Source organism: Ixodes scapularis, unplaced genomic scaffold, assembly GCF_016920785.2.
Source record: "Ixodes scapularis isolate PalLabHiFi unplaced genomic scaffold, ASM1692078v2 PGA_scaffold6__148_contigs__length_123643588, whole genome shotgun sequence".
In the NCBI taxonomy this organism is placed as follows: Eukaryota; Metazoa; Arthropoda; class Arachnida; order Ixodida; family Ixodidae; genus Ixodes; species Ixodes scapularis.
The window spans coordinates 109,104,916-109,132,873 of record NW_024609881.1 but is presented as its reverse complement, the minus strand read 5'-3'; the positions used below and the strand labels follow the sequence as shown (position 1 = coordinate 109,132,873).

Below are 27,958 nucleotides of genomic sequence, written 5' to 3'. Positions count from 1 at the left end.
TTCTAATATTAATTCTTTCTGTACTAGTAAAGCTGTTTCTGTGGACCTATGTTTTCTAAAGCCGAATTGTGATTCCGACAACAAAGAGTATTTCCCCAGAAAATTGAAAAGTCGAGAGCACATAATTTTTTCAATGGGCTTTGAGAATATAGGAAGGATGGAAATTGGACGGTAGTTACTCAGATCATTCCTATCCCCACCTTTATAAAGAACAGAAACCTTAGCAATCTGCATCCTCTTCGGGAAGATACCGGATGATAATATAAGATTATACAAATGAGTTAAGCACGGAAGTATCAAATCCAAGACAAATTTCACAGGTCCGATTTGGAGATCCTCGCAGTCATGACTACGGCTATTTTTTATGTTCATAAATGTGGAGAAAACTTCGCCTTCATTGGTAGGATTTAAAAAAATGGTTTCATTGCAGGTGGTAAAATTACTTATGGCTGTACTGTTATAAGTACTGCTTCCCACACTGACAAAGTAGTCATTAAATTTATTGCTAAGTTCGGTACCGGATACTTCCCTATTATTAATGGTCATGCTTTCAATACCGGCCTGGTTCGGGTTCCGCATTAGGGAGTTCAAACGCTTCCACATAATTTCGGGCTGCCTGTAGGGATATTGGATATCCCGTACAGCTTTATTTCTTTATTCGTTCGAAACATAACTTTCACTCCTGCTGTCTTAATGAAACTTGGCACACTTCGTGCACAAACTTAGTGAGCATCTCACTCGCCTCCAAATATCATCGTTCCAGCAGTCCTACGTTTACAGCGACGAGCGAAATAAATTTCCCACTCAGCAATTATGGTGGCGGCCGCCTTGCTTTTCGGAAAATTGCTCCAACTCCTTTTTCGGCCACAACTAGAGAAATTAGCCCTAATAACGACTCAAACTCATTATATAAGAAGTGGAGAACAGCTAAATGCCCTTCTGCCCCAGCACTCTTGCAACGTCACCCTCAACGTATCGGCTTAAAAAGCAAAAGTTTCGTCCGTGCGCGCTTCTGCCGCCACAGCTTGGCATGCGAAAAGGCGCCGCAGGCTGCTGAACGCGCCTCGCTGTCGAACGCCAGCTCCTTTGCTAGTGGCGCTGCGCGCGTTTTTCAAAGCGCCCCCTATAGGTCCCGCACGGAGCGTATAGTTGTATTTATATATGTAATATGTCTACACTGACTCAGCAGCAGGCTAGCAGATGCAGGCGTGTAAGGGTCCTTATCTTTCTGTTTAGCCTTGCACGCTGCTGAGTGGGTAAATGAAACTGCACAAATAAAGAATTGTTATTATATTATTACAATTATTATTATCTCGATGCACGGGCGGTACGGGACGCTAAACACACCAGTCGAGGACGTGTTCCAGTACCATGGCATCGCTTTCAGTGCGAGACTAGCAGTTTTGCTATAATAACGAGCTCCGGGATTTTGGTGTCCCTGCCAAGCTTGTGTGCTCCTGCAATGCAAGCACCGCTCAGGACAATGTGCTTATGCTCGTAGCTAGGGCTTTGTTCGCACGTAAAGTCAAGTAAGCCATAGCCGACATACCTGAGCTGGTTACTGTAGGGTTTATGCGGAGCGCAGATGGGTCCGCTTGTTTTGCAGGGGTTGTGGCGACGTCGGAACGCCTGGCTCCGATTGGCTTTGATCGAAGGATAGGGGTTAGACCTCAAAGCAAACTGCCTCGAGGTCTACCCACCAATCCTCAATCGGAGCCGTTCAGAACTCGGGATTCTGACGTCACCGCAACCCCCGTTAAACAAGCAGACGAACGTGCGCTCCAGGTAGACTGGAGCTGTCGACAGAGCTGTTTTCTGTGTGCTTTTGTTTCTGGAGGAGATTCTTGTGTATGATGCGCCATCTGTGAGCATGGCCTTCTTTCTTTTTGTGTTGCTAGCTTAGAGATTTCTAGTTTGTTATAGGTAAGTGTGCCTCAATGCCTCTCTGCAGTCAGTTCGTGGAGCAGTGCTTCGGCCCGTTTGCTGCGACGCTAGCCCGCGACAGGGGGCCCTACAAGGACTTGGAGGCCGAACTGAACAACATGGTGTCTGCGCTCAAGGCAGAAGTTGACAAGTAAGCGGACGAGCTGCCGGGTGGTCCTAATGCAACGGGTCCTCGTGTATTCAAGGGCATCTCTGAGGGGGTTCTGAAGAGTCTCGGTGTACCGGGGCGAGATTCACGTGGCTCGAACGATTTACGGTGCTAGCCCCCGAAACGTGGGGTCGGGGGTTTGGTGGTAACAGGGGGCCTCGAAAAATAGAGTTTGCATCTTAGATCTAGAAGAAAAGGTCCACCATCTTCCCATCCATTTCGGCTGCCTCGGAACGGTAAAGCAAGCGGCAGCCGTCGGTGGGCCCAGATTGATGGCGAGGCTTTAATGAGTGCAAAGAAGCAGTAAACTATCACTCGCTAGGTCGGCATTTAGCCTTTTCCAGCTGAACTGTGCGAGAAAGCATCAGTGTGGAGCAGTGTTGCGGAATGGGCACCCCCATTACATTCCAATTCCATTCCGGGGAATTAGTTTTCGATAATTCAATTCCTTTCAACTCCTAGGAATGGGGCCACTGGGCCCATTCCCACTCCTGGAATGGTTGAGTCGCTTCATTCCATTCCTCTAATTCCTAAACATAAAAATCGGCACTTGACAGCTACATTGTGTTTGCCGGCATAAGCAGCATAAAGCTGACATTATCAAACGCATAGACAATTGCAAACAAAATGCTAAATGCCTCAAAAAAGCATTGATTTTACCAAGCTCAAGGTGCTGGATTGCCTGGGGTGACTCGTAACGTCCTAAGCAGTCCATCGCAAGGTGAAACAAGGTATAGAGAAACTGAAGTCAAAGGAAATGAGTGGGCACCATCTAGCTTGCTTGTAACCCTAACCGACTTGAAATTTGAATGTAAAACATTTAACATAAGAAACAAGCATCAGAACAAGGACCAAGTAAAAGGTGGACTTACACGTAAAAATGCAGTATATAAAAAAAAAAAAAAACAAGCGTCGAAGCAAAGCGCAAGAGGAGAAGAGAGAAGTGAATCTCGCTTGGTGTTGAGCAAACCCACATTTTGCACTTCAAAGGAGTGCGCGCGTATGAACGTGGAAGGCAGCACTGTTGGCCGCCTGCTAAACGACGCTCGTCGAACTATATAGACGCTTTGCAGCAGCTGTGCATGGACGCCGCCATAACTGACCTTCAGTTTTTGTTTCCTCTTATTTTGTTTATTTCACTTCATCATTACCATAGCAGGCCAGGTTATTGCCATATTAGACTCAACTGTGTCCTTTTCGAAAGCATCGGCCTTTGTAGAGGATCGTCAAGTACCGTTTCAGTTGCTCGGCATCTCTGTAAGACAAGAGAAGGTCAGCATTGGCGGCTGCAATTTGGCGCGTGTGTAAAGCGTCTATAAGAAAACAATAACTGATCATCTTTCAGCGGCGCGCGAGTCAACGAGTTATCAGAGCTCTGCGAATTGTGAGTCGCCCTGTTCCCAGATCTGAATCTGTGCGCGCGCGCATGCACTCTCCATGCCGTCGCAAAAAAAAAAAAAAAAAAAAAAAAGCAGTACAAAAAGGAGGATGAGGAGCCGTGCATGGCGGTTTCAGGCCGCTCCCTTCGTTTCTTTTGCCTGGTGCTTGGTTTCTTGTTTCGCTCTCGAGTAACACAAGTAAAGCCCGTCGTCTGTGCGTCCGCGAAAGGCGCCACCGATACCCCCCCCCCCCCCTCCCCCCTGTGCTCTTTGCTTTGACGCTTGTTTTTTGTATTGCATTTTTTTTGCGTACAGTCTGTTAGGGCTTCACACGGGCTAGCAGTTTCCCGCTGCTCATTTTATTTCTGAGCAACTGACTCGCTCACTTGCTTGGTTTACCCCCCCCCCCCCCCCCCCCCTAAAAAAAAAATAAATAAATAAAAATACAGAAATAACCGGGCCCATTCCATTCCGTGTCAAAGGCATCCAATTCCATTCCCATTCCATTTCCCTCAAGGTTGCCGCCATTCCATTCCCATTCCATTCCGTGGTCGCGAAAATGCGGAATGATTCCGGAATCATTCCAACTCCGGAGTGGCAACTCCGCAACACTGGTGTGGAGCATTCGATAACGAATAACTAAAGTTAATTGACAACTTCTTAGAATGGATGCTTGGGCAAGTTGGATATTCGTATTCATATAATGCTTACTGAAAATGAATTGTTATATCTTGACTCTCGAAGGTAATGTGCGCTAGACATTGCTATTTGTTTGTACAGAAGAGAACGAAGCCAGACATGACAAGTTTAATACGGGTAAAAGAAAAAGAAAGAAGACGAAAACACAATTTGAGTTGTAAGTCAGCGCGACGTGTCCGTCACGCTGACTTACAACGGTCACTGACTTACAAGTCAGTGACCGTTTTTCTGGTGTGCGTGCATTTTCACCGTGAGTTTACTTTTGCGCTTCTACAATATTAATTGACAAACATGCAATCGGTGACAAGTTAAGAGCCCGGTGGATGCTCCACCTGTAGCATGTGCTGGTTGCCTTCTGCCGGGCCTGGTTGCACATCCCACAGTGTGTTATCAGAGGATGTATGCTCGCACCCGAGGTGGACCGTCTACTGTGTTCTTAAACCTGTCGCCAACTGCTATTGACATGGAGTTAATATGATGATCTAGAGGGAAAGGTCCCATGCACGATAAGCCCCTATCGATGGCGACGCCTTAATATGCACAGGGAAGCTGCAAAACATCACCTGAAAGGTCTGTACCTTGTTCTTTTCTAGCTTACTTTTCATTAATACATCGGAATCACGCATCCTGTGGAACTAAATAATGTCGACAAGCGCTCGAGCAACTTCACCTCTTCTCGGCAAGTCGAGCACGCCTAACGCTTTGTCTGCTTTCTTTCTCAGCTCTTTCATCGCCCTCTTACTCACTCTTTCTCTCGGGGCTGCCGACGTTGGCGCCCAAGATTTGCTGCGTTCTGCTCCCACCTTTAAGCGCCGTTCACACACTTGTAACCGAGTAAGACCGAGAGAGACAAGACCGGTTTTTAAGTCTCTTTTGCGACGGTGGAGGACCTGCTCCGGAACAGTGCATCCGGTCTTCCGGCGTCGCAAGAGGCTTAAAAACCAGTCTTGTCTCTCTCGCTCTTACTCGGTTGCAAGTGTGTGAACGGCGCTTTACCCTCCTGACCATTGACAACTTCAGCACGTTACGGCAAGACGAACGTCCCTGACGTAAAATCTGCTTTCGTTTCTGCCCTTTCGTTGTTCTCTTCCTCACTCTTCCTCTTAATACCCGCAACGTCTACGCTCACGATTTGCCACATTCTGCTCTCATCTTCACCCCCCGCCACAACGGATGCATTTCTGAGGCCGGTGCGTCCCACTGCATCCCAGGCGCAAGCGCGAGCTCCAGCTGGGTCTTGGGGTGAGCTGCCGGCAGCGGACGCGCATGGCGGCCTCCGACCTGCAGGGGGCGCTGGCGGCGGGGGCAAACCTGGCGCAGCAGCTCCTGCCCCGCCTTTCTGCATCGTACTGGAAGGACCGGGGGCTGGAAGAGAAGGACTGGCTCGGTACGGCCCTGCCAATGAGCCACGCTCGTGGTGCCGGCACCGCATTTCCTGGCTTTCTCGTGGGTGCCGCCGAGTGCCACTAAATAAGCTACACTTCAGAGTAACGGCACTTACCCTTATTGGGGATAAAAATCACGGTTGCCAGTTATCTGAACCTTTTTTGTGAAAATCGCAGGAAACGCTTTTTCGTCCTCTACGAATGTTTAAACAGTTTGCAACAGAATGAAGCGACGTTATGTGAGCTTCCTAACATCGAATGCGATGCCGAAGAAGTCACACTTTTAAATCATGACGATCGGCAGTTGCGGCTGCTCTGCACGAAGCACCGAGATGGTGGCTCCCCCAGCATTATCGGGGTACAGGGTGCCGCTACTCCGAGCATAGCTCATTTAGTGGCTCTAGGTGTTGCTTAGCTCAGAGATGGCGCAGTTGGCAATCGTCATGGTTTAAAACTGCGACTTTTCCCAGCTTTCGATACGAAGTCGGGAGGCTTAGGTGACGTCGTCTTGCTCCGTTGCTCGCTGTTTAAAATTCCTCGAGGACAGAGAAGCATTTTTTGCGATTTCAGGCGGTAAAGCTTCGGATTACTGGCAACAACGATCTTAACACACCGGGACGACTTAAGTGTCGTTGCTCCGAAGTTTGGTTTATTTAGTGGCTCTAGCCAATACCGCCTAGAAGGGAATCGGTGGCTGAGCGGGTTAACGCGTCTCAGCTTGGAGCATGGAGCGAAAGTTTACACTGAGAACCTCCTGGGTTTGATCCCCACCCCCCGCCCGTTTTGATTTGGATGAGTTTCGTACCGGCACGCGTTCGTGTAATGACTACTGCGTGATGCACGTTAAAAACCCCGGGTGAGTGGTTGTACTGCACTTGCTAAATTTCTCATCTACAGCTAAGAGACCCGTCACCCATTGAGGCGTACCAATAAGGCTGTATAAACATACCGAAGCAAGACAATTTTTACCACCATGGAAGACAGCATCTAGCATCATCACTAGTGGATCCATGCAGCGCCACCTAGCTCGCGTCTGTGCACGCGCGTCTTGAGGTGTCCCAAGAGGGGTACAATGCCAGCGTGCAGCAAAGCCGAGGTAGATGCATCCGCCGCTTTTTCGGCATATTCTCGTCAAGCTTCATCACGTTTGCCACTTAGGGCAGGCTGGGGATCGACCAACGACGACGTAACGAGCAGGCTTCGTTTCCCGTGCGGGATTAGTTTCGTGCCTTGCTGTCTAGGTCGACAGGCATGTGGCTGCCACCAGACTTTGTATTGATACAAAAGTTTAGAGGCTGAAGCGGGAAGAGGCATTTGCTTTGACAAGCTGCGCCAGCTGTAGTAGCTTGTGATTTCACGGCGGTCTTTAAAAGGGCTTAAAATTGGGTGTTGGAGAGTGTTTAGGGAGAAAGCATTGTATGCAATCCTTTTCGCCGTACATTGCCACGTATAAGTCAACCTTTTTAGAAATGGTTATCTCACGTTAGGTATCTCATACATAAAAATCTAAAAAAAAACAGTCGAGAAATATTCGGAGCCGACCTATAAGCTGCAATATAGAGTATGTCCCAGACCTCGCTGGGGAAATTGGTTGGGATCACAACCCCCCGCAGCCCCCTATGGTCTGCGGTCTCAATAGGTGGCTCGGCACACTTTCCTTTACCGTAGAGGAGTAGGAATCAGCTTACAAAAGCTGCCAAAAATGGTTTTGACATGGGGGGGAGGGGAAGCTACATATCTGACTCGTTATTACTCGTTATCGTATTATTCTAGGATGCCAAGTTGTTCCCTCAAAGGTATCATGAGCATGACAGTTGTTTATTAGACTGGCACTAACTTAAGATCCGTCGATGTTGAGCACCGTATTGCAACAACGAGGAGGTTTAGTCCTCTCTATCCAAGCCCTGCAGTTTAGCAAGGATCTCGAGTCACGAGGAAGTGTCTGGATGCGCAGGACTGGCAGCACAGCTCTACTCTGAAGTCTTCTGCCCAGAGTTCCTGGTACCCCTGGTGGAAGGGGACGTGGCATTCAGGCTCGAGGCAAGGCCCACACAATCATCTTTTTTCCCGTTGCAGTACCAGCTCCCTGCAGTAAAGCTTAGCCTACAGAAACAACCTTGATTTTGACGGTACCTCGAATGCATCGATCAGTCTCATGAGTTTTCTGTAACCTTTCTTTATTACCCCTTATACTGAAGAGCTGCCCCTTCAAATTTAAACTGAAAAACTGTAAAAGGAGAAGTTTGTGTGCGAGGAACTAACGGAACGGGAGATGACGGGACACCGGCCACACTGGGTCTGGGGAAAGAAAGGAGCGTTTTCTGTTGCGTGAACCTCCTGCGATGAGGCACCTGGCTCTCGAGTTCTTTTCAGAGACCTGCAGACATGTCTACGGAAATGTTTTTTTTCTTTTTTGGCGACATAGTCACCGTACCTTAGAGGATATGAGGGTCTCGAATCACTCTTAATCTGTACTCAACCTGGCAAAGCAAATTAGAACAGCCTCTTGTCTAGGCACGCATTGCACATACTGTCCCCGAGGTGGGAGGCTGACATCTTTTTTCGTGCAGGCTGTGGACGTGGACCTCTTGAAGTACAGGGAGCTGTCGCAGGTGCACGCGTCGGCTGACCTGGACGTCTCGCGGGTGGTGCACTTCCCCAAAGGTCTGGTGACACTGTCCTCCCGTCGTGGCGCGTGGATCCGGGGGGGCCTTGTTTCGAACCCCCGCACTTCTTCCCGCAGGCAAGGTGCACTTTCACGCGCCGTACCTGGACTTGTCCGTCTTCAACCCGCAGTCCTCGCTGGCCAACATGGCGTCGACGAAGACCAAGAGGTGGGTTGTCCTAGCTGCAGCTGCGGCGGAGTCCGTTGCGCAGTGGAAGAGAGCGGTTAGTTTCCCGAAAGCACACGTGGTTCTTCGAATGTCCTCCGGAAGTTCTAGTCGTCGTCGACCTCCCGTGGGCATTTGTAGGACATTTGCGCCGACTAAGGGCGTCGTGCGGTGCGGTTTCTGAAAAAGGGCCCTCCTGCATGGATGATTGGGTGGATGATATTGTCTATACCCTTTGTATGGGATGGTAGCTAGCACTGCCTAGCTTAGAAACATATGCACATACCCTTTAACTTTTGCAGGGTACCCTCTTTACCAGTGTTGGCAACTTGCAGAAGGAGTATGGCTAGGGGGACCGAGATCACGGTATCGCGGAGAAATGTTTTCTGGACATGGTCACTTAATCGAGCGCAGATGGTTTTCTCGAATGTTCCGAGTATTGTGATTTGCTATAACTAATTTGCAAAAACGTAAATGTGCAGGCATTTTTCTCTTAAAAAACACTAAACCTAAGAAAAAAATAAATGTTTTTTTTTTCTACTTAGATAGCACAGGCATGTCTCAAAATAAATGTTTAATGAAAAAAATATGTTTTTTTCCCCAAGAATTATGTTACAATAAATAAATTTTTATTTGAAGGGGAAACCGAAATTTCACCCCTGTAAAATTATGATGATAGTATTCGTATGCAACTAGTTTGCGCTCTGAGGTCCAGCGAACTCGGAGGCCACACTAGTGGGGTACAAACGCTATCACCAAGGTACAATTTCGGTTTTGCCCGCAAATCGAAAATTTCAAAATTGCAATATAAATATAAGGCAAAGAAAATTTTTTTCTGTCCAATTTGTCCAGACGTGTCTGTCCTAACAAGGTAGATTTTTTTTTTTTTTTTTTTTTTTGAGGTTTAGTGTTTTTTTTAAGAGGAAGCAAATTCTTCTAAGCAAACGCTCAGAACCACAAATGAACGGGTACAATGGGGCGCACAGTAGAGGCGAACGTGGAGTCACACTGCCGTTACTAGGAGACGTGGCGTTAGCGAGCAGCTTTGCAGCATTGTTTCGTTGGGTGCACCCCCAGGGCGCCCTGGAAGCGGGAAAGCAGCGCCGGAGAGCGCCCCAGCCTGCCGCCCTCCGTGCCCCACCCGGCCAAGATCGCTCTCATCATCTTCAACAGGGAGAACGAAGACCCAATCCCGCTCGACTCGGACGCCTGCCAGCAGATTCTTAGGGTATGTGTTCGAGTCGCCCGTCGACCTATCTTGGACCGCCGTCGATAGCGCCGCAATGTGGAGTGCAAGGTTGTCTGCTTGTCCATTCGGAAGGATAATAAATAGACCTCAAGGCAGCCAGCATTGAGGTCTGCTCATTATCCCTCCATCAGAGCCAATCACAGCTCGGCGTTCTGACGTCAGTGCAACCCCTGCGAAAGAAGCAGACGACCTTGCGCTCTGCATAGCCTGGTGATAGCCGTGCTTGATTGGCAATAGCTCGGTGCTTGACTGGCAATAGCCTGGCTATAATGTTCTCCAACATGATGTGTAGTTGGGCTAGTTGGTTGGTCATGTTGAAATGGTAATAAAACAGCATAAAAAAAGACGGAGGACCAATTAAAGGAGAACACAGACACAGGGCAGCGCTGTGTCTGGGATCTCCTTTCACTGCTCCTCCGTCTTTTTTTGCGCCGTTTTAATACCATGTCAATGCGTTCTCCACTGAGCTATTTTTTTCTGGTGCCTTGGTTGGGTGTCTCAATCGACTCTTTGGCTTCATATTTTGACACTGACTCCACCCCCAAATCTGAGAGCTTCCAGCTGTTTTGGGTGAGTTTAGGTTCTGGGCCAAGCTGCTTTACCGAACTGTCCTTGCGCCGCCTTTTTTTAGCTGTTATTTTTTCGTCGTGGCCAGCGCCCAGAGGTTGGCTGCCATGTTCAGCACAGCTCTGAAATAGTGCGAAGTCGGTGCTGCACCGGTGCTAGTCGACGTTCTTAAACCTCTCGGTTGATGAGCTCCTGGAAGGGTGCCATTCGAAAAAGGTCCTTCTCCATTGCCCTCACGCGGGCAGGTACGGGCGGATAGTGATCCTAGCGCCACCGCTCCCGCGGGTGATGCGGAGGGACCGTTTTCGAACGACACTCTTTTTGCACAAACACTAAGGCAAGCTATATGTTCATCATAAAGACCAATAAAGAGCCACTTTTCACCGCAGGCAACGTTCATCCGACGTTTTACCGAATCGTCGCTTCTGCCCAGACGGGACGGGCGGATGGCGGTGCGAGCACCGCTGACAGGACGCGTCCTAGTGTCAGTGCTGACCCAGTGGCGAGCTAGTATTGCATTGTGTGTCTAAACAGGAAAAGGCAGGGCCATATGCAGCATGGCCCACTGATACAGCAAGCCCCCGTTAACTCAAAGTTATAAAAACTAAAATTTAAAAATTTTAGATATAAGCGGAGTTTCAAGACTATCGAGGTACTGAATTTTCATTGCACCGATCATGGACCGAGTCAGTGGAACCCTTCCAACAATCGTGGTAACTGACTTTGCACTTGCCCAATGAGCACGCGGTGTTGTGGGGAGAACAAAACGACCGCAGCAAAATTATCAACAAGCGATGCTCGTGAAATGAAGCAGCAAAACTGGAAAGCAAGAATTTAAAGAAAGAAAAAAAAAAGAATGAAAGAATTTGCAAAAAAAAAAAGAAAGATAAAGACCAAGAACCAGAAATAACATTGAACGTGAGGGAGTGAGAAACAGCTTCACCTAATGCCAAGGCAAGATTCGGGCCGCGGGGGTTGAAAAAAGCAAGACAGCAAATGCCTTTGAGGCCCACAGTGCTCCACACTTGCTGCGATCACAACACCTGACCTTTTTTTTTGTGCGTTGTCATGCGCGATAATGCAGAACTGTTTTGTTTTTTTTGTGTGTGTGTTTGTTTTAGGATTGCTGTTTCTTTGTCAACCAATGTTTGGGCCATCATTGTTTGCTGTGCCCTGCCCTTCTCTCTTTAAATTTTTGTTTACAAGATTTTTTTTAGATATCTGAGGTCCCTCCTGAAATCTGTTCGAGGTAAGCGAAGAGTGAATGCATTGTGCCTACAAGGGTGTTCTTTCCACAACAAGGGTAATCTTTCGACTTCACCAATATTTCGAGATAGCCGAGTTCCAGTCCACGAGGAATTATTGTATAGTGTGAAGTCAGCACCGCGTCTGTAGCGCCAAGATAACGCTGCATCATATCTGCGAACAGGCCTCAAACGGCTCGGGTAGATGTGGCATCCGTGCCACAAGCCCGTACCATGGGCTCGTCTGCCATCGTCCACCCCCTCGCAGGCGGTGTGCTGCGGCGGCGGCAACGCGGACGCGGTGGGGAGCAGCGGCGCGAGCAGCAGCAGTCCCTCGGTCAGCCTACAGATGGCGCCTTCTGCCGAGGACATCAGCCTCGAACCTAGGGGTCAGCGTGCCACCTACACCCACAGCGGGCCTTACAGCACCTGCGTCTGAGACCGGCCACCAGGGACAGGTCACTCGTGCAAGCCGACTGTGGGCGCCTGGCAACATTGGCCGTACGACCTTGAGATTAACCACCGGAGGTTGCCTTGACCACCCGACTTCAGTCGCCGGCCAACAAGGTGCTACGGAGACATGAGAACACCGGTCTGGGGATCGAACCAAGGAGGCAAAGAGAATCGATGGTCGTTTGCGAGCTCTGCGGGCAACATTGAGCCATTTGGAGGGACACCGCATTTACCTCGGTCGGCTTAAGGCCGGTTCCCGCGTGCATCTCGGCCCCGAGGTAACACAAAATCGGCCCTTCGTCGGTGCTACGATCGGCACCAATCCAGCGCCGAGCTATTGCTGCGTTCTGTTTGTGAGTGGAAAAAGACGGGGACACGTGCGGCGGAGTGCCGATACCACGTCGATACATGACGCGTCTCGTTAATGGGGACACCCCTTTTCCCCGAACAGTCGTCCATAACGGGAGTCATCTATAACAACGAGACGAAAATGTGTGTTTTTAGACATTTTGTCCCCGAAAATCGTGTCTATATAGTAACGGGGTATCCGTATTAATGAGATCCATATTAACTAGACGTAGCTGTATGGCGCAAAGGCAGCGCCGTCTTTAAAGTGCTCATTTAGTGCTGCGCTCTATGTGCGAACAGGCCTCTGGAGCTGCGACCCGCGATCGCTGCAGATACGGTTGCATTCGCGTTGCAGCTCTTCCGACAAGTCACGTGGCAGCTTTCTTCGCAATCTCACCTCATCCGAGCAGACCGAATCTAGTGTAACGTCCAGAGGTTCTCGCACTCCTTCGTCGCGAAGGACGCGACGTACGTGGTTGTGGTCGACGTCTAAGCTCGCGGGACGCCTTGGGGCCGCAACGTATCGCGTCGCACGAAGCAAAGTGCATGTCGTGGTAGTGCAAGCTCGTTGCTTGGACGTAGGTCAACGAGTCTCAAAGATGTACCGCTTAGTGCGCTTTCCGTGTGTGAAATTACCAGTAGGCACGTGACGTCCCGTACCGAACGTTGGCGGTCGGTTTTGTCGGTATGCCACGTAAATGTAGTCGTAGTCCCCGACATTTCCTGTAGGTTTTCGCATTTTTATCTTTCTTAGCGAGGCCTCGGGGTGCCCAGCATTGGCCGTCTGCTGAGTGCTCTGGCGTTAACCTCTCGATGCTGCCATTCTGTCAATGGGGTCCAGAGCTTTTGAGTGTTTGTCTAGATCTTTTTAATGTCTATAAACTGTGCTCACACAAGCAGTATTGTTTTTTTAATGGCTTTGGGACGGACCAGCACGGCGTTGTTTTGTGCCCCGTCCCTTCGAGACCAATTGTGACATTCTTGAAGGAAAAAAAAAGCTTGCCCATGAGTGTGTAAGTTGTTTAGGCATGCTGAATGTTGCCCCGTTTTTAGTACCTGTTGATTGAAAGACCTTCGAATCTCGTGCCATACTGCGGACGTTCAACGAGTCTTTGGGGTGAATCCTTGTTCGACTGAGTTTTTGGTGGTGATGTTGAGCGTTTTTTTGCGCTCAATAACACCAGTTTGTCGAATATGGTTGTCTTGGGTGGGGGGCCCTTCCTGGACTTTAATGGGCTGCTTTGTTGCACAGCCTGCTTCGGAAGAAATGGACAAAGTGGACGGGCGTGTTAATGTTATGCAAAAGTCTTCTAATTGTAGTTTACTGCATGCACTGGAAGGTTTACTATTTACGTTTTTTGGGAGGTTAGACTACAGCATAGCAAGGCATGGTGAGGCACATGGTCCTCCCATGCTCGAAATCTTTTGCGAGCATTTTTGATTCTCTAAATGTGGAAAATTCAGGTTTGGTTGTACTAACTATAAGTGGCGATATTTCGACGAACAAAGGCAAACAATTTGAGTATTACGAATCGGCACAAGACGACACGAACGAGGGTGCTTTCCAGGATTGTCCCGTGAACTTTGTTTGTTGCTTATGAACTGGTTTTATGAATTTGTTAGTAATGGTGAAGCCCAAATCTTCCACTGCTCTAATGCCAGCTTGTAACTGCTCTACCAATGGCTGGCCTCCCTGACGAGCACCTTGTCTGGGAAAGTTTAAAAGTGTGTGTGAGGGTAACCAAGTATAGTGCGCCTGCATACCTAACTAGTAACTGCTGATGTAACAATTGCACTTGGTATAACAGGTGTAATAATACTAAATGAGTTTTGTTGTGCTTTTAACAGAGTAAGCTTGAGAGCTTACTGAAATGCTGTGTTAAGTGTTAGCATCTACTATCTAGAGCTTTCTTTTCTCGTAAAAAATTCCAACTAATATGTGTGAAGTTAGGTCATTTTTGGGGCACATATTTGGACAGTCCAACTAATTGATTGTCATCTTAGATGTTTTAACTTTTTACTATGTGTATTTATTTTCGAGAGAAGTGACGCAGGACCCTGCAAACATTTAGAGCTGAACGAACTGGGAGAGGAAAATCTCTAACTTGCTCTCGACGTGCAAAGATAGACGGAAGGCTTCAATTGTAGCAGCCTTTTTTTCTGTAGCCTCGGTCTTTGGCATCTCGGTCATCTTTTTTCACTTTGCCACGCTAAGCACGCACTTTCAACAACTTTTATGAACCTTCAGTTAATCGGAGACAAAGTTGAGAGAGTCCACCACCCACGTAGCGTGGGAAACGGAAACGGCACCTTTCATTTTCTGGAGAGCGAACACTCGCACATATCACATCGCTTTGAGGTAGTGATTGCTGCATTCTGAAGTTGCTGCGTTCCAGCGTCATGTTGCGTAGCATGCTTGGGTTTAAAGGTTGACTAGCACAATGCAGGCGCATGGTCCCTTTTGAGCTAGCTCCTATTTCTACAATTGCCTCCGACGAAAAAGAAACGACAACAAAACTATCAGTCTGAAAAAAAATGCAGGTGAGCTGGTAAACTAGCTCCATAATGAAAAACTCGAGACCGGGAACAGAAAACAAAAATTTGACAAGCACACACATCGTCTTCATAGAAAAAAAAACAAAAAAAACGGACAAGTGCACACATTATCATATTACCAATCTGTTTTTTAGTAATGAGGTGTGTAAGCGGTGAAAAAAGTCTGTAACTATAAAAAACTTTCAAACAGCACGAATAGATTGAGGAAATTTTCGGAGAGTTTTGAAACTGTGGCAGACTCCCGAAAATGCACTCGACGCACTAACACGTTTTACAGTAAAACAAGGGAGTTTGTCGGTGACAGGTTTTCACCCGCTTCGTCCGAAGCCAACGTGTACTAAGCCAACGTCTTGGCTTCGGAAGTTTTTAACATGCACAGTCACATACTCCGTTCAAACCGCATCCGACCTCGGGACTTCGTCGGTCGGTTCGACGAGTCCGGCGTCGAACAATGCACACTGTAGTGTCTTTTCTTTTGTACGGCGTGTGAACGTCCTGCACCTAGCAATATACACGTGCTCGTGCACACTAACCCGGGTCCCCTAACAACATCTCGCGATCTTGTGTCGGTGTGCGTACAATCCCCCCTTTTTTTTTTACCATAAATGTATATAATTTTTTCTATGCTGTGGATTAAACAGTGTCTTTGCAATATGTCTGGCCTCTTGTCGTTTCATTCTTTCTGGGGGGAAGGAAGCCTCTTTGACCTGTAGTTCGTTGCAGGTTAAGGAAAAGCAGAACAAACCCCTCCCACAAAGCTCTTTGCTCAACATGGTTGGTGGTTTTTGTCTTTCCACTTACGTCCTCTTCAGCGTTTGCTTTGCTGAAGTGGAAAGACTTGAGGGCTGCGTGGGGTTCCACTTGTCCCACTTTTTTTTTCAACTTGCAGCGGACTACAGTGGGGTTCGATATGAATGACCGTAGAACCAGCGTGCACTTTGTACAATCGGCATTTCGTGCAGTGTGAGTCGCCATATTTTGGCCATGCTAGTACCTTCACAGCAAGTCTAACTTGCGGTTCTTTGGCTTGAGGGTGATGCAGAAATTATGTGCACAAACGTATCGGTACCCATCTTGCACAGTTTTTTTTTCTGAACACTAGTCTGTCGTGGAATCTTGTATGGCCGGATTCTTGGCTGGTTTGAAAACGACTTAACAACTTGCCACATCGTTCACTGCCACTCGTGTATCCAACAGAGTAGGTCCGTGTGCGCACGCAGTGTTGTCGTCGGTCGTCGACGCAGACGGGCGTCTGGCTCGTTCATTATGGCTGACACTCGTGCGTCCTTCCTTCAACTTCCGAAATCGTTGCAACACACTTTGCTTTGAAAACACTTTCTCCATGCTGCCCACAAATTATCTGCTCCAGTCACACCCTCGGACTACAAGAAACTAATTGCTGCATGCCGTGCGGTGCAAATTGCAAGTGGGGCAACCACTGTTTCTCGCACCGCAGTCACAACTGAACTGATTTAAGCCTGCATAGCTGTGACTGGAGAGATAGCTACCTCGAACGAAAAGCGCTGTTAAGACAAAGCAGCCAACAGATTTTTCAAGATGATCGGAGTGGAGCTAATTTTTTAATCGCCTATATGTCTGGTGCAAGGTGATGGTGAGTTGAATTTTTTTTTTTTTAAAGCCCTCATAAGATTGGAATAGATATAAAATAGGGATTGTTTTCATTTTCATTTTAACGACTTTTTGAAGAGAGGCAAACTTTAGGTCTTGCTTTCTAAAGCAATGGAAGTTTTCACATTTTAATGCAAGGACTTCGATAGCTAGGGCAAGTATGACGTAAGCAATGACATACCAAAAATTTGCACTTTTAGGGAGGAGCAAATTATCATAATTTTATTGAAGTATTCTGTCGAATACTCTCTTCTTCAGACTTCGGTGTTCCCTTTTTTTTTTAATCCCACTTATCTCATTGACCCAAGAGAGTGTGTAAGGCTGATGCCTTAGCTTCGCCGCACAACGTATCAGCTGTGCGGTGAAGCCAACTCTGCACTTCGATCGGGTGAGATTTTTTAACATCAATATTTCATATGAAGTCAATTCAGCTCGAAGAAAATATTTGATCTTACTTTCTATTTTTAAACTGTGCGGGTGAACATTTTGTTGCAGTACAACAATCGCACGCGATACTGTTATTTCTTTCTGTGTCCTCGACTTGGACTTTTGAATTGCCGGTGTCCGTGAGATGAATGTGTTGACTTCACCGCACGGCATATATGTGAAGTGAAACACACCTCGCGCTCAGAACGTGTGTGAGATTTATTTTAGTTCAAATTTACGAAATCAACGAAGCATAAACAATTTTTAGTTTTCTCACTTTATACTTTGTTGCAGCCCGTGCTCGGAATAATGCGTTGACTTCACCGCACAACACTTTTGTTATGTGGTGAAGCAAACCTTGCGCTCGGAACGGGCTTAACTTTTTTAATACCGATTCTCTACGAAATCATTGAAGCTTAAACAAACATTTTTTTCACTCAATTTTTGAGTGTTTTGCGGTTATTTACTCTGTTGCACTACAGCAATGGTACGCGCACGCTCAAGTTTACCTTTTTGCTACCGTGTCGTACGTTCTGAGGAAAAGCTGAATTCCCACGTCGACCCGCTTGGAATGTATGCGTTGGCTAAGTTTCCTAGTGTCGACTTCCTTAATTCTTTGTTCCTTGTACAATTTAGGAATCCTACAACAAAGTACACGCGCCGCAAGAGCAAAAAAGAAAAAGAAAAGGGGGGGGGGGGGGGGGGGGAAGAAACGAACAATATGTTTTGTGCATGAATACCCCGATGTGTCCGATTGAACTCAAGCATCGCCCCAGTTCCGTGTGGCTGGCTCCGTGCCCAAGACCCGTGGAAAGCCGCAAAACAGGAATTGAAACTTTTGTTTTATTGTTTCCAATCGGCTTCGGAGCTTCCGTTTACTACTGCCGGACCCGCAAAGGCCGCAAAGCGCTCAGGTTGACGGCCTCGGGGTACCACGTGATCTCGCTGCGTTCCCTCGATCACTTTATTGCCATTCGCTAAGCGTCTGGAGTCGGCTTATGACGTCATAAAATGGTCACGCTCGAGGTGATTTTTATGATAGCAAAATTAAATCTTAGAATAAAAATTACTGCACGTAAGTAGAACAATAAATTTTATTTTTTCTTATAGAACCGCTAACTTTTTGGGCATAATTACTGCTAAAGAAAACCCGTGCTTTGTGTTGTGACTTCATATCTTGTTAAGCGCAGACGTGTTTTGCAGTGCGCGAAAGGAAGGGAGCGCAGCTTACTGTCACGTGACTGCGAGCGGTTTTTCGTTCTTGCTTGTGTTTCGTTTGTTTACTAGTCCGTTGTCAAGGGCCAACATGGAAACCTCCCGAGAACGCGAACGCTGAGCCCAAACAGGCCGACTTTTATTCGTCGCATCGCGAGGTACGAGAACGGGCCACCGTTGGCGACCGATATGCCGTCCGCATCTGCTCGCATCAACTTTTCCGAGTGACCCAGTCAAGTTGCCCCAAGTTTGCCAATATGGCGACGGCCGAAGAGCGGTGACAATGGTAGGATCGGAATTTGAGCGTGTTTACGCTTTTCAAGACCCGCGGAGGAAATGAAACGTCAACAGTGCAGCGAGAAACCGTTTTGCGGTTAACCGGCGAGCTTGAGTAAACAGCGCGTCAACGAACGACCAGTACGATCTCTTCAAATTTGTGATGTGAGGCGCGTCGAGAGCGTCTGTACAGGCCATGGAAGAAACTACGGTTCGAAGATGTGTTCGCATGTTTTCTTTTGAACATCGCTGTGGCGCGTGCTCGGGCCGTGCTCGGTGGACACGGAACTGTGTCGGTCGTGGCGTGCCGATCCTACGATGGGCTTTGCTATACGCCCTATTGTCTAGCGTCCTGCAGAACTGCACTGCACAAAATGGTAAGCTTTGCGCGGCTTTTGCCCGTGGAGTCCTCAACCGTGCGTTATCTAATGTTTGCTCGCTTTAGTGGACTGCTACAGTGCCGTCGAAAGCCCCGCAAAATTTTTAAAATGAGGGAAGCTTGAACGTAGTAAATGCACCCCGGGACTGGGAAAAAGAAAAGACGGACAAACATTTCATTTACTCTTGATTTATTTCGACCAGAAGAGTCGGGAGAAGAGCAGAAAGGCCGAAGGCCCATACCATGCAGTTAATATACAAACACCCATGAAAAGAAAAAAGAAAATCCAGCAAAAGGCAACATGATACTTGGACAAAGACAAGTTAAAAGAAATACATAGCAACAAGGTAATCGCTCAAAGGCTTTGTGAGTGAATGTCAGAGATGGCGAGTCACTATGGCAGGAGTCCTTCACTTCGTGTCAAACACATACAGGTCTCAAACGCCGCTGAATCGATTTGACACAAGTTGGTGTTTATATAGCCTTTCATGTTTGTATGGGTTCCAATTGAAGGCTATGTAAACACCAACTTTTTTTGTCAAATAAATTCAGTTGTGTTTGAGACCTCTGTGTGCTTGTACCTTCCTTTCTTTTTCCTAGTCTCGGGGTGTTTTTACTATGTTTAATTACCACAGGCACGTTTGCGCCCCAACCTTCTGTTCACAAAAGCTTTGCATTTTAAATATCTTTTCTACAGCATGGTAACATGATTTGCCCTGATAGCAACTATTCAACTACTGCAAACTGTCTGACAAAGGTTCGGCTGCATTTTCGTCACGGCAAACAAATTACAGCCACTTGCATAGTTACTTTCAAGCAGTTGAGCAGTTTCGGCAACATCAAAAGTAGCCGTGTCCGCCTATTGGAAATTATATTTTAGATTGACATCATGTAGATTGTGTAAAGAAAAGATACAGTGTCATTACAGGGCAGTTACAGTAGTATCGTTCCTAGACTTGATGTTGGCATGTTCACCAGCGCTTCCAGTTGCCAAGAGGGTGTCCTTCCGTGACTCTGTGAAGCTTGCTCTAATGCATACTACTTGGACCAGCCCTATCGCTATGCGTGTCATTGCCAAAAGAACTTCCAATCCCATCACAAGGCACTAAGTACTTAACTGTAAGCATAAGGCGGGACGAGTAGATAATGTCCAGTCTTGTAAGTATGTAGGAACAGCAGGGGGACTATGTTTGACAAATGTTTTGTTTCTTCTAAAAAGAAACGGAAGTGAGAATAACTTACCCAATTGGTTAAAGGCTCAAATGACGAAAGAGGGAACTTTCATCTTTTGAGCCTCTAACCAATCAGACGCAATATCCTTACTTCTGTTTCTTTTTAGGAGAATCGAAACATTTGTCGAACAAAGCCAACCTGGACATTAGATTATTTTAATGGCAGTACAAATGGCTCGGGAGATTTCACTTCATTGCCCTGCAAGCCTGCAAAAAGCGCCATACTTGTGGAGTGTTGAGCCAATACCAAACTAAAATATTTGCTATTGAATATGAACCGGAACAAACCCACCCTCTGGTTTGGCTGGTTACCAGTAGTTCGTTGTAACATGGTTCGACGTGACGAAATGTGACTCGTACCTGTTTTTGCGGGTGGCGGCGCAATGTCAGTTTTGACATGCACGGCAGTGGGGCCAGCAGCACAGTGTTGCCTAACTAAACTGCACGAATGTAAAAACAACTCTATTATAGTTAAAAAAAAAAAAATTTAATGGCTTGATGTAGGCATTCATACTTCGTTTCCCTTTAGGGTGGGCCGCAGTAGACGCTGTGAGCCATCAAAGCGAAGCCATTCCAATACCTCATGAGCCGTTAGCACGTTCACAGCGCTGGGTTGGCCGGAATAGCTTGTAATGTTCACCGCTGCTCATCGCAAGGAGAAACGACGTATAGCCTTCTATGCTAAGAAGCTAAACAGCTATTCTTTGTTTATTATTGGTTTTTGTTGCTGCAAATAAGTGCTCCTCGAAGAAAAAGAAGGCAAACAAAAACCGAAAGAAAATTGACGGGCTGTCTGTGGGCTCGTGTTTGTTCTGCAGTGGCAGAAACTTGAGGTGCCGCCGGGAAGGCTCGAGAGGCAAAGTAAATTGACAAGCGCGACATGGGGCACCGGTACACTAATTTCCTGGAGCTCTGGACAGTGCTTAAATATCAGTCTCTTATCTTTTTAAAAGAAAAAAAGATATATATATATATATATTTTTTTTTTTCTTTTTTCAATGCAGCATGCCATTTTTTTTTAACTGCTTTTCAACTATTCTTGTTGTCATTCTCATCTTCAACTCGGACATTACAACGGGCAGTTTGTGAGTGTGGTGCCTGCCGCCTGATTGACCTCGTACAGTACTTTTGTACCATTTCCAAGCTCCTGTACGGTCACATAGTTTACAGGAAAAAAAAAAAAATATTAGAGGGTAAAGATTACAAAATTAAATTAAGCCTATACTTGTTCTGCAGTTCCTTTCCCCAGGCAGGGGCTTTAATGCTTTATTTTTAGTATATTTTTTTTAATGCAGATGACACGGAGTTGAATGCACTTTTTATTTGCGACTGGGAGCTACGGAGTTTCCTTTCTGTTCAGCACAGGAAATGCACAGGCGGCCCCTAGGTTAGAGTCGTGAACCGGTTTGTGCTTGGTGGAACCGGTACGTAAACCGATATTTCACATGCCTTACTGAACCGGAACAAAATGCACAGCTACTGAATCCGAACCCCAACCAAATCGGTTTAATGGCTGGTTTGATACCCTGTATGTTTGGGATCGGTTCTGGTTATGTGGATATTGCGAGTCCCTGCATGGGATTTCCGTTTAAATGGCATGTCTCTCTCGCAACTTTCACACGTCCAAGTGCCATGATGGCTAAAAGCTAGAGTTACTCAGATGACTCGATTTGCTGGGTTGGTCCATGGTATTCCCATCATTTTTTCACTGCAAACCACCCGCCGGAGAGAATGGTTTCCGTTTCGACAAGCACGAGATGATGCGACGTCATGCGACGCTCGTGTGAAGAATGGAATGCCTTTGCTTGAAGGCGTCTAAAGTGGTTGATTATACCCAATCAATTGTGCCGCAAGTGCTTCGATTGGCTGCGGTGACAAGTCACAATTTTTGGCCCGTGTCACATGCCAGATGAGAACGTTCACATACCTAGTGGTGTACTGTGACTGCAGGCAACGCGCCACCATTCCTGAGTGCGCTCCGATCGATCTCTGGTGGCAACGCACCTGTGATGACACACCACATCTGCAGCAACGCTGCCATTTTTGGCTCCAACATGTCCAATCATGTGCCTCATTGGCAGCACTTGCCAAGCCAATAGAATTTCGTCCAGTGCTTTGAAGACACCACTGTGGTGGCACCGTCCGGCGGCAATATGACGGATTACCGGTTAAAGGGTTTCTTTTGGGCCGATTTGTTGAGAAACATTTTGGCATTCGTTGCCGTGATTGAGGATGCACCCCCAACAATCAAAAAAGCGAAATCATCGAAAGGAACGGTGACAAACTTACTCGAGAAATAATAGAAGCCTACTGAAGGACAAACGCGTCGGCATGCCCTCTGTCAGTCTTCCCGAATTAGAAATTAATTTCCTGACTGGCACGTGTTAAAGACCGGCGCTGGCCCAGTGCAGTATTATCTATCCAAAATGATGCTGAGATTGTATGTGTGCGTGTTCTTTCTTTCCTTGGGCACTCCGCTTATTTGGCTTTCGCCCATGCGTTTATAAACAGGGAATGAGCAAAATAAGCTTTCGGTTGCTAGTCAGCACCACATACCGTCTGGTCTTTACTTTGTTTGTGTCTTGTGCCGTTTCGCCTCGAAACGAATAGTTTGTGAACCCCGTCCTCCGCTCGCAGAGCACCAGTGGGCCCCCCGCTTCGTCAAGCACCCGGTGGGCGGCTACGTGTCCCTGGGACAGCGCAGGGGCCTGCACTGTGACGCGGTGGGCTCCCCCGCTCCCCGCCTGCGCCTGCTCAGGGACGGCCAGCCCCTGACCAACTGGACCGGGACGACCCGCCTGCTGCACGTGCTCAGCCACGTGGAGCTCTCCCACGCGGGGCTCTACCAGTGCGTGGCCAACAACTCCGCCGGATCCGTGCTCAGCCGCGCCGCCAAGCTGCGTGTCGCGCGTGAGTGTCCCCGCACGCATTTCCGAGCACGTCCAGTGTTCTAAGGTTTCAAGAATCTCCCGACGCAACAACACGAAACTCTTAAAGGGAAACCAGAACAATTCTGTATATGAGAAAAAAAGGAACGCTTAAACCGTCTTCGTTTGGCCCCCAGGATCGCAAACATCAAAATTATATTTAGGATCAACGCAACCAGTGGCCACAACGGCGCTTTCGAAATAGCGCCGAAGCCCCTCCTTCCCGGCGCGTTCAGTGAGAGGAGGGAATCGTGGCGTATTATACAAAATTCTCAATGCTTCAGCACCCTTTTTTTTTTTTTTTTGCATAAATTTAATTTTTTGACACGCGTGTCTTGACTAGTCTGTTTAGCAAAACATTATATTTTTTTTTAGGGGCCCTTTAAGGCTTGTTCACGCAGTTGCGACTTCTTACGACCGTATGCCTTAAAACCTCTTAAAATCTTTTAGGAAACGAGAGGGCACCCCAACACCCTCTGTTCGGCGGCCGTACATCCCTTTCCGTGTCGGTATATTCCCTGTATTTTTTCCGCATCATTCTTTCTTCCTTGGCTCGAAAACAAGTTTGACAATGTTATAAACGACCGTTTCTTGTAGAATGTACTACATACACTCAATCTTACAAGTACCGCAGAACCTCGTTGTGAATTGCAGTTTCAGGGTCTTGTCATGGATGGCACCGTAAGAGGCTGCAAGAATTCAGTCGTAGGCAGACGCAGGCGTGCGAACGGGCCTTTATATCATCTGGTTTCACAAGTGCAACAAGTGACTCTGTTTGCTCGTGCACGCGTGCAGACCTGACAGCGAGCGAGCCCGTGTCCAAGACGGTGACGGTGCAAGTGCGCCGGGGCAGCCCCGTGGTGCTGGACCCGCCGCGGGCGGAGAGCGTGCCAGCGGCCACCGCCACCTGGATGCGGCTGAGCGGCGACGCGTCCGGAAGCGAACCTCTGGAAGGCATCCAGTACGCCACCACTCAGGTAGGTAGGGTGCCGGTCGCTTGGGTGGCTTACCGCAAAATCCTGCACGAACGCCCACCCACTTTGAAGGGAGAGACGGTGGAAACGAGTCGGGTGGGCCATCTTTGGAAAGTAGACGGCGTGCCCAGCTGTGCGCCTCCGTTGCGCAGTAGCCAAGTCTAACGCTGCACCGGAGCCTCTTGATAACGCCTCTTATTTTTTGCGCATAAGCTCACGCTACGTATATCCTGGCATAGCCGAGCTAAGCCACCGCAATTTTTTGCGTCCTTTTCATTGGGTGCAAATCTGCAGGGGGCTGCATTTAGAGTCTGAGTCAACTCTCACTGTGACGTGGGAGGGGATGTATGGAGGACGACATGCCGGTCAGCACGAACAACAGATTGCAGGTTTGCTTGTTTTTGTCCTTAGAGTTGAAAGGTGGCCATCAAAATCGATAGTACAAAAAAAAAAGGGCTCGCTTGGGGCACTAGCTTAGCCGGTAAAATTCGGCGCTTTTTAATGCGTTTCCTCAGTAGAACATGAGAAAGTGCCGTGGCTATGTTCAATATGTTTGACACATTGCTCCTATGTTTCTTTTTCTACCCATTTAAAGAGTCGCTGGTGAAATTAATCTTTTGTTAAGGCAAATCTTTGTCGTCTGTTGGAAAAGCAATGACATTCTGGGGGACTTTGTGGCACTTTCCTTGGTAGTGACTGTTTTGCCCTCCCCCAATGTCATGTACACAAATAGGGAAATTTTCTTGAGGTGTTAAGGGAGGAGGTGGGGAATAAATATTAACTTTCTTATTTCTAGAGATATCTGAACGAAATTTACAGGGTGTGTTTATAGCACAGACATAAGAGTAACTGCAAAGTTTCATGGAGCTGTGCATATTATTTCTCAATTTACAAATATTTATCAAAATCGTCCATATGCATTCCTTATCCCAGGTCTGGAGAATTTGAAAAAGGTAGTAGCGGCGTAAAATTTGTTATGATGACCCCTGGATAGGTTCCCCAGGGCATAACAGAGCCCTTTTTTTAAATTTCTTTGTTGAAAAATTTTAACGCTACTTTGAATTTTGGGTAGACAACGAAACCCACATTCATCAAATTTAATTTTTTTATTATAAATTTTTAGCACAGTTTTCTAAAAAAATGGCTCTGTTATGCCCTCACAAAGTTATTAGAGAACAGAATAAAAAAGACAGCACCAAAATCCATTCATCAGTTCCTGAGATATCGCTGGGACGAGCAGCCACGGCAGTGAAAAGATCTATTCTGAGAAAACAGCACTCGAAAGTCACACAGATTTTCAGCTTTAGAATGACCCTGCAGAGTAGTCAGAAGTGTTCTTGCACACTTTCTTCGTGTTCCGCCTTTCCAACTTCTGTTGATGTCGTTTGCTGGCCTTGTGCAGACGTAGGGCATCTTTCTCGGCAGCTCGTTGGAGGGCTAGATGGGCCGGCTGAAGTCCCACTGCAACCGATATTTCTGCAGTTGCCTTGTAGCAGCCGGCGTTGAACCTCAACACCGCTTCATGCAGTGCAGTTTGCTGGCATAGCTCCAAGTACGGCTTGAACGGTATCACGATGTCTAGCTTCTGCTTCGATTTCCTCACGTGTAAGGAAATGCGTCCGCAGATGGGTGCTGGAAGACGCGCTCCCACTTGTCGCGGCAGGCGGAAGACGGGCGCTGGGACCCGCGATCTCGGGAGGAAACACAACGGTCGGCACGCTCGGTACTCCAGGCGTGAGAGGGGCAATGCATTCTTCTTGACGACAGCCGATGGCACAGAAAATCCATCACTGGAAGTGTTGACGCGATTATCATTAACGGCACGCCGTGCAGAAACTTCCAACTTCGCCATCCGCACTAACTTCATGGACCACTTCCGCGCGCCAAACGCACGCACCGTCTTGTACTTCGAACCCCGCATCGTGTGTGACCACGAAACAGACGGGCACGCTACACGAAACTACTCAAAGGAAGTTTGGAAAAGGATTGTAAAGATGGCGAAAAACGAAGCGGAGCCGACAAAGCAAGAGCGCGTGCAAGGAGACCACTACCAAAAGCAGACGACGCGAGCGGCAACAGCAGGAGAAACGGAGGAGGAGGACAGCGCTCCGCGCGCGGAGAAATCGCGTCCCAGCCAATAGCAGTCGCGCGCTCCCCCGCACGCTCCTCGAGCGCGCGCTCTGTCCAATCGCGTTCTTGCGATTGCGACATGGAAGAACGGCGACCACGCCGTTACCACGCGGCTGACGCCATTTTGGGAGCTGGCAAAAAAAAAGAGAAAGAATTCACGTTCAAAACAAGACTAAGATGGCGGCCGTCGGCCTAACGCGTCGAAAATGGCCAGCGCGCGAAGTTCGGGTTGATTTCGACGTTTGACTGTCACTTGGAAGCTACCCAGGCCTCGTAAATAATTGTTTATAAATATTTCCCCGTTGTATTTGGTGCTGATAATTACAGAGAAGGTAGTTTATGATATATACAACCGAAAAATAAGGTTTTCTAAAAATCAACTTTTTCGCGATTTTTCGGTTTTCAAAGCCCGCGTCCCCCCTTAAAACACCTATTGTACTTTGTTTCGCTCAATGTGCGAGTGAAGCCGAAGCTACAAACACATTTCTCCGTCCAGTGCTTGCGATGCATGAGCATGCACACCTAGCAGCTCTTGCCAGGTTCACACTCAAGTGAAATGAAATAAGAAGCTCCCCTGGGCAAAGCCAGCTTGGCTCACTAGTGAATTCCCTGCAGGACAACCGCCTGGTGATCCTGGAGGCACGGTTTGAGGACCAGGGCCGTTACCAGGTGGAGCTGACCAACCCCCATACGGGAGAGTTCCTCCTGGGACCCCTCCTTGAGCTCGAAGTGGAAGGAGGTGAGCTCACTCTACCTGCTATACGCTGCCGCACTTCTGAGGGGTGTCAGTGTGTACTGCGCTTGATATCCCAAACAGACTCACCATTTTAAAATATCAGCGAGGATTATTCCAAACTTGATTGGCTCCAATAAGGTTGACTTCAGCCAGGTGTGTTCAGTTTCACGGCGCGCGAAAGAACGACTGACAAAGCATGGCTCAAACGTAAGAAAACAAATTAACAAGTCTGTTGGTGCAAGTAGGTGATTGAAAGAATAAACGCTTAGAGCAAGGGACAATGCCAGCACATCTGTCGCATAATGAAAGATGTGCTTGTGTCATTTTTTGTCTTACACATTTATTCTTTTTGTTCACAAGCGTAAGAGGGTAGGTCTAAATGCCGTTGCTAAGGGCCGATTCTTGCACATCTCGCGAAAGTGTCCTCTTGCAGGGTAAACAATTAAACTCAATTTTGGGATTTTTAGAAAGTCGTGTGTGTAGGACAGGTCAACAGACTGGTTGCCCGGTTGAATAAAGCCTTCCCTGTCACTCGTGACGGGCGTCATTACATCCTAAGGTAGGATGGCCTCCTTGCCCGACCAGGCTCTGAAGCTTCTGCATCGCCGTTGCGCCACGGAGCAACGACGATCGGTCTTCTGACAACCGCAGTTTCTGTTCCGTTCGCTCGGCTCGAGCGACCTCCCAAACGTCCTTCTTTGGTCCTTCCCGCAGAGAGCGTCGAGGAGGACGGGCCCCACAAGCTGTCGATCGTGGTTCCCCCTTCGGAAAGCGAGTTCAACAACCTTGGAAACGGCTATGACAACACCCTCGAGTGCATCGCCGCCGGCAGGTGAGCTCCGTCACGGCAGCGACGCGTCTCGGATTGCCTATTCATTTGTGGTTTCTCGGTTTCGGCCCGACGACGTAAATGGTCGTGTCGTGTTGCTGCCTTCCGCAATCCTGGTGGCGGCAGGGGGGGCGGGTGGAGGTGGATGCAGTGGAGACCCATTCTGCCGCGGGTTGTTCTGGAGCTTTGCAGTTTACAGAAATTGAAGCAGCCACAAGATAAAAAAAATCTGCACACGCTTTTTTTTTTTGCAATATTTTTATTATTATTTGTTGGGATTGTGACATCTGACTGCATGCGACATGCCAGCCTCCGTGACTGTGATGTCATTGGTTGCCACTTTGAGCCACTTTTGACGTGTGGGCGACGTAGGATGCTAAGCACACCACTCTGAGACGCGTT

At 47.8% G+C, this 27,958-nt stretch overlaps 2 protein-coding genes across 2 annotated transcripts in view; both read left to right on the top strand.

Moving 5' to 3' along the window:
* The window catches only part of LOC8028631, a 58,860-nt gene extending 43,409 nt beyond the window's left edge, over nucleotides 1-15,451 (top strand). Inside the window, exons 23-29 of the mRNA XM_029987358.4 lie at nucleotides 1,952-2,074; nucleotides 5,382-5,557; nucleotides 7,510-7,595; nucleotides 8,126-8,219; nucleotides 8,299-8,389; nucleotides 9,464-9,614; nucleotides 11,715-15,451. Of these exons, the coding sequence (XP_029843218.2) occupies nucleotides 1,952-2,074; nucleotides 5,382-5,557; nucleotides 7,510-7,595; nucleotides 8,126-8,219; nucleotides 8,299-8,389; nucleotides 9,464-9,614; nucleotides 11,715-11,885 (892 nt within the window). The 3' untranslated portion in view covers nucleotides 11,886-15,451. The remainder of the gene's footprint in view (nucleotides 1-1,951; nucleotides 2,075-5,381; nucleotides 5,558-7,509; nucleotides 7,596-8,125; nucleotides 8,220-8,298; nucleotides 8,390-9,463; nucleotides 9,615-11,714) is intronic.
* An 8,237-nt stretch (nucleotides 15,452-23,688) lies between these two features.
* Nucleotides 23,689-27,958, top strand: part of LOC8028626 (protein sidekick) — a 68,690-nt gene continuing 64,420 nt past the window's right edge. Inside the window, exons 1-3 of the mRNA XM_040221167.3 lie at nucleotides 23,689-23,864; nucleotides 26,607-26,730; nucleotides 27,442-27,559. Of these exons, the coding sequence (XP_040077101.1) occupies nucleotides 23,799-23,864; nucleotides 26,607-26,730; nucleotides 27,442-27,559 (308 nt within the window). The 5' untranslated portion in view covers nucleotides 23,689-23,798. The remainder of the gene's footprint in view (nucleotides 23,865-26,606; nucleotides 26,731-27,441; nucleotides 27,560-27,958) is intronic.